The 4,885-nt window shown below is 46.2% G+C and overlaps 2 protein-coding genes across 2 annotated transcripts; both read left to right on the forward strand.

Annotated features, from left to right (window-relative positions):
- The first annotated feature begins 294 nt into the window (after positions 1-294).
- Positions 295-3,173, forward strand: LOC137348840 (zinc finger protein 239-like). The gene is made up of 3 exons (XM_068014077.1): positions 295-357; positions 2,170-2,484; positions 2,862-3,173. Exons 1-3 carry the CDS (start codon positions 295-297, stop codon positions 3,171-3,173), a joined length of 690 nt encoding a protein of 229 aa, XP_067870178.1.
- Positions 3,174-3,177: 4 nt separating this feature from the next.
- LOC137348841 (zinc finger protein 432-like) lies at positions 3,178-4,128 on the forward strand. The gene is made up of 2 exons (XM_068014078.1): positions 3,178-3,713; positions 3,798-4,128. The coding sequence occupies exons 1-2, from the start codon at positions 3,178-3,180 to the stop codon at positions 4,126-4,128; spliced, it is 867 nt and encodes a 288-aa protein (XP_067870179.1).
- The last annotated feature ends 757 nt before the right edge of the window (positions 4,129-4,885 follow it).

Raw genomic sequence — 4,885 nt, forward strand, 5'->3', positions numbered from 1 at the left:
GGATGTGGAAGTTAGTCCCGAATGTCTCTATTGGTCTTTTTTGTTCCATTAGTTTGAGCTGGAGTGTAGATGGCGGAGCAACTGCTGGCTTTACACCTGAATACTTTTGAGCCCAGTGGAGTCCAACAATTTTCATAGTGAGGTTGTCAGGGGAAATCGATTCCAGGGGAGGTGAAGTTGCTAAACAGACACCAACCACTCAATGTAAAAGAGTATTATTTCGGTAACAAATATTTCTGTAGAGGTTTTTAATTCAGTTTACATAGACACATGTTGTTACTTCATTCCTGGGATATGGGCATCAGTAGCCAGAATGCGTATATTACCAATCTCCAGTTGCTCATTGAGAAGGTGATGGTGGGCCTTCATCTTGAACCGCTGCAGTCTGTGTGGTGAAGGTGCTTCCACAATGGTGTTAGGGAAGGAGTTACAGGATTTTCACCCAGTGATGATGAAGGAATGGTGATAAATGTCCAAGTTAACATCAACTTTGTATTTATGTAGCGCCTTTAATGCAATAAAATGTTCCAAGGTGTTTCGCAGGAGTTTTATAAAGTAACAGGGTGGCGCAGTGGTTAGCACTGCAGACCTCACAGCTCAAGGGACCTGGGTTCAATTATGGGTACTGCCTGTGCGGAGTTTGCAAGTTCTCCCTGTGACTGTGTGGGTTTTCGCTGGGTACTCCGGTTTCCTCCCACAGCCAAAGACTTACAAGTGATAGGTAAATTGGCCATTGTAAATTGCCCCTAGTGTAGGTAGGTGACAGGGAATATGGGATTACTGTAGGGTTAGTATAAATGGGTGGTTGTTGGTCAGCACAGACTCGGTGGGCCGAAGGGCCTGTTTCAGTGCTGTATCTCTAAATAAAATAAATAACATTTGACACTGAGCCACATGAGGATATATTAGGGCAGATGACCAAAAGTTTTAAGAAGTGTCTGGAGCATGGAAGGTGAGGTAGATTGACGGAGAGGATCAGGGAGGGATTTCCAAAGCTTATGGCCTTGGCAGCTGAAGGCACGGTCACCAGTGGTGGAGTAATGAAAATCGGGGATGCTCAAGATGCCAGAATTAAATGAGCCCTGAACGTTGTGGGGCTGGAGGAGATTATAGAGATAGTTGAGGGGTGAGGATATGGAGGGATTTGAAAGCAAGGATGAGGATTTCAAAATTGAGGTGCTGCTTAACTGGGAGTCTGTGTAGGTCAGTGAGCACAGTGGTGATGGGTGAACAGGACTGGGTTCGAGGAAGGACACAGGCAGCAGAGTTTTGGATGATGACAAGTTTACAGAGGGTAGAATGTGGGAGGCCGGCCAGGAGTGTGTTAGAATAGTCAAGGTGAGAGGTAACAAATACATAGATGTAAGTTTCAGAGGCAGATGAGCTGAGACAGTGGTGAAGTCTGGTGATGTTACTGAGGTGGAAATAGGCGGTCTGAGTGATGGTGCTGATATGCAGTCGGAGGCTCATCTCAGAGTCAAATATGACACCAAAATTATGAATGGTCTGGTTTAGCCTCTGACAGTTGCCAGGGAGGGTGATTGAGAGTTGGTGGCTAGGGAGTGGAGTTTGTAGCAGAAACTGAAGACAATAGCTTCAGACTTCCCAATATTTAATTGGATGAAATTTCTGTTCTTCCAGTACTGGATGTCAGACAAGTCAGGATGGTGTGTGGCTTGGAGGGGAACTTGGTGTTCACATACACCTGCTCCGCTGGTCCGTCTAGATGATGGAAGTTGAGGGTTTGGGAGGTTCTGTCAAAGTTCTGGTCGAGTTGTAGATATATAAAATCCCTCTCCTCTCCCTGTCCCTCCCACCTCTCCCTCTCTCTCTCTCCTCCCATAGAGAGCCGTGTCTTGTGTAAGTCCAGACTGAGTGGCAGGTTCCCTTCCCTGAAGGACATTAGTGAACCACTTGGGATTGTACGTCAAAACAGCAGCTTTCATGGTCACTTTTTCATCGTACCATCCCCAAAAAGTTCCAGATTCATTCAGCTCCATTTCACAACCTGCCTTTGTGTTCTTGTGGGTTCTCTCACACTTTTATTTCTGTTTTAAATCCATTCCACAGGGTTTTAGAAGGAGATGAATTGCAGTCGTGAAATGCAAAAAAACATCAGTTCAGGATCTGAAGGAGTCGCCCAATTTATCGTAACCTGAATATCACCAGATTTTGAACGTGGAAAGAAAAAGCAGCGATCACAGTGGGGAGAAACTGTACACCTGTTCTGTGTGTGGACGAGATTTCAGCCGATCATCTGGCCTGTTGAAGCACAAGTGCAGTCACACTGGGAAGAAACCATGTAAATATGGGGATTGTGGAAAGGGATTCAATTATTCAGTTGAGCTGGAAGCTCATCCACGCAGTCACACTCTGAAGAGGCTGTTCACCTGCACCGAGTGTGAGCAGGGATTCACTCAAGCATCCTACCTGCTGACACATCAGCGAGTTCACACTGGGGAGAGACTTTTAAATGTCCATTCTGTGGGAATTGCTATAAATGTTCTACTGAACTCATGATCCAAAGATACTGAGGGAAGTGAGAGTGGAAGTCGCAGAGGCACTGGCCATAACTTTTCAGTCTTCCTTAGACTCGGGGGTGGTGCCAGAGGACTGGAGAATTGCAAACGTTACACCCTTGTTCAAAGAAAGGGTGCAAAGTTAAGCCCAGCAAATACAGGCTAGTCAGTTTAACTTTTGTGGGATCTCTCACTCTCTTATTTTTCTGTTTTAAATCAATTTCACAGGCTTTTAGAAGGGGAGGAATTGCAGCTGTGAAATGCAAATCAAACGTCAGATCAGGATCTGAAGGAGTCGCCCAATTTATCGTAACCCAAATATTACTGGATTTTGAATGTGAGAGGAAAAAGCAGCGAACACAGCGGGGAGAAACTGTGTGTGGACGAGGTTTCAGTCGATCATCTGGCCTGTCAAGACACAAGTGCAGTCACACTGGGAAGAAACCATGTAAATATGGGGATTGTGGAAAGGGATTCAATTATTCTGTTGAGCTGGAAGCTCATCCATGCAGTCACACTCTGGAGAGGCCGTTCACCTGCTCTGAATGTGAGCAGGGATTCACTCAAGCATCCTACCTGCTGACATATCAGCGAGTTCACACTGGGGAGAGACCTTTTAAATGTCCATTCTGTGGGAAATGCTATAAACGCTGAACTGATGTCCCATCAATGTGTGGACACTGACAGGAAACCGTTCAGGTGCTCTCAATGCGGGACTGGGTTCAGACGATTAGGCAATCTCACTGTACACCAGCGCATTCACGCTGGGGAGAGGCTGTTCACCTGCACGGAATGTGGGAAGGGATTCACTCAGTTATCCACGCTGTTGACACACCAGAGAGTTCACACTGGGGAGAGGCCATTCACCTGCTCAGAGTGTGGGATGGGATTCACGACTTCATCCAGCATTCTGAGACACCAGCGAGTTCACACTGGGGAGAGGCCATTCACTTGCTCAGTGTATGGGAAGGGATTCACTACTTCTTCTGATCTGCTGAAGCACCAGCGAATTCACACAGCGGAGAAGCCATTCAACTGCACAGAATGTGGGAAAGGACTCACTTCTACTTCTGACCTGCTGACAGACCAGCGCATTCACATGGGGGAGAGGCCATTCACCTGCTCTCAGTGTGCGAAGGGATTCACTCAAGCATCCAACCTTCTGACACACCAGCGAGTTCACACTGGGAAGAAGCTGTTCACCTGATCAGAGTGTTGGAGGGGATTCACTACTTTATCTGGCCTGCTGACACACCAGCGAGTTCAGGCTGGGGAGAGGCCATTCACGTGCTCAGAGTGTGGGAAACGATTCACTCACTCATCCACCCTGCTGAAGCACCAGCGAGTTCACACTGGGGAGAGGCCGTTCACCTACACAGAGTGTGGGAAGGGATTCACTCACTCCTCCAACCTTCAGAAACACCAGGGAGTTCACACTGGGGAGCGGCCGTTCACCTGTACAGAGTGTGGGAAGGGATTCACTCAGTCCTCCAACCTTCAGAAACACCAGGGAGTTCACACAAGGGATAGGTCATTCACTTGTTCTGACTGTGGGAAGGGATTTACTACTTCATCCTATCTGTTGAGACACCAGCGAGTTCACAAGTAACTCGGGGATGAGAAATTTCCATCAAATAGCAGATTTCCGACATTGATGTTTCGGAAATCCACCATTGGCTTCTCCCCTTCCGACCTGAACTAAAAGACCGGCTTTGAAAGAAATTGCAGCTGTGAGTTATGTTTTTTTTAAAAATCGATCAACCACAAAGCTGCTCGGCGATTTTCTTTTTACCTTTTTAAGTCACCTTTATTTTTTATACTCTTCCACCTTGGTGGAAATGAATTTCAAACAGGAAAGCAAGTGGGTGGAACTGCACACTCCTTCACTACTTCAGTGTGTCAATCTTCTGTAAATGGCCAAAAAGGAGCTGTGTGTATGCACAGACCAATTCCCAATGTTTGTTTTTGCCTTCATGGGATATCTTCGCAGAGACCACCTGAGAACTGACACAGCTCATTTGACATGACTTAAAATTAATGATGCAGAATCAGTAGCTGGCAAATCGCTGGTCTGCAGCAAAAACATTGGTCTGTCAATAGGAATTTGAAACTTGCTTCCATTTATACAGCAGTGTGTGTCTGAAATAATTTCTGAAAACTCTGCACAAACTGGTTACTGAATATGAATATCCTGCAGTGAGCATGAACTGTATAAACTTAATATGTCCTGTGCTTTGCAGCAACTGAAGTGATATGGAATTTCCACTTATCAGTTTGCTCAGGTGTATGGCTGAATTCCATTCATTGTTCATCTCCACTTTCACTGTCTACTGCCCCAGTCACACTGTAAACCTGGAGTCAGTGTG

This window comes from Heterodontus francisci, chromosome 34 (genome assembly GCF_036365525.1).
Source record: "Heterodontus francisci isolate sHetFra1 chromosome 34, sHetFra1.hap1, whole genome shotgun sequence".
NCBI lineage: Eukaryota > Metazoa > Chordata > Chondrichthyes > Heterodontiformes > Heterodontidae > Heterodontus > Heterodontus francisci.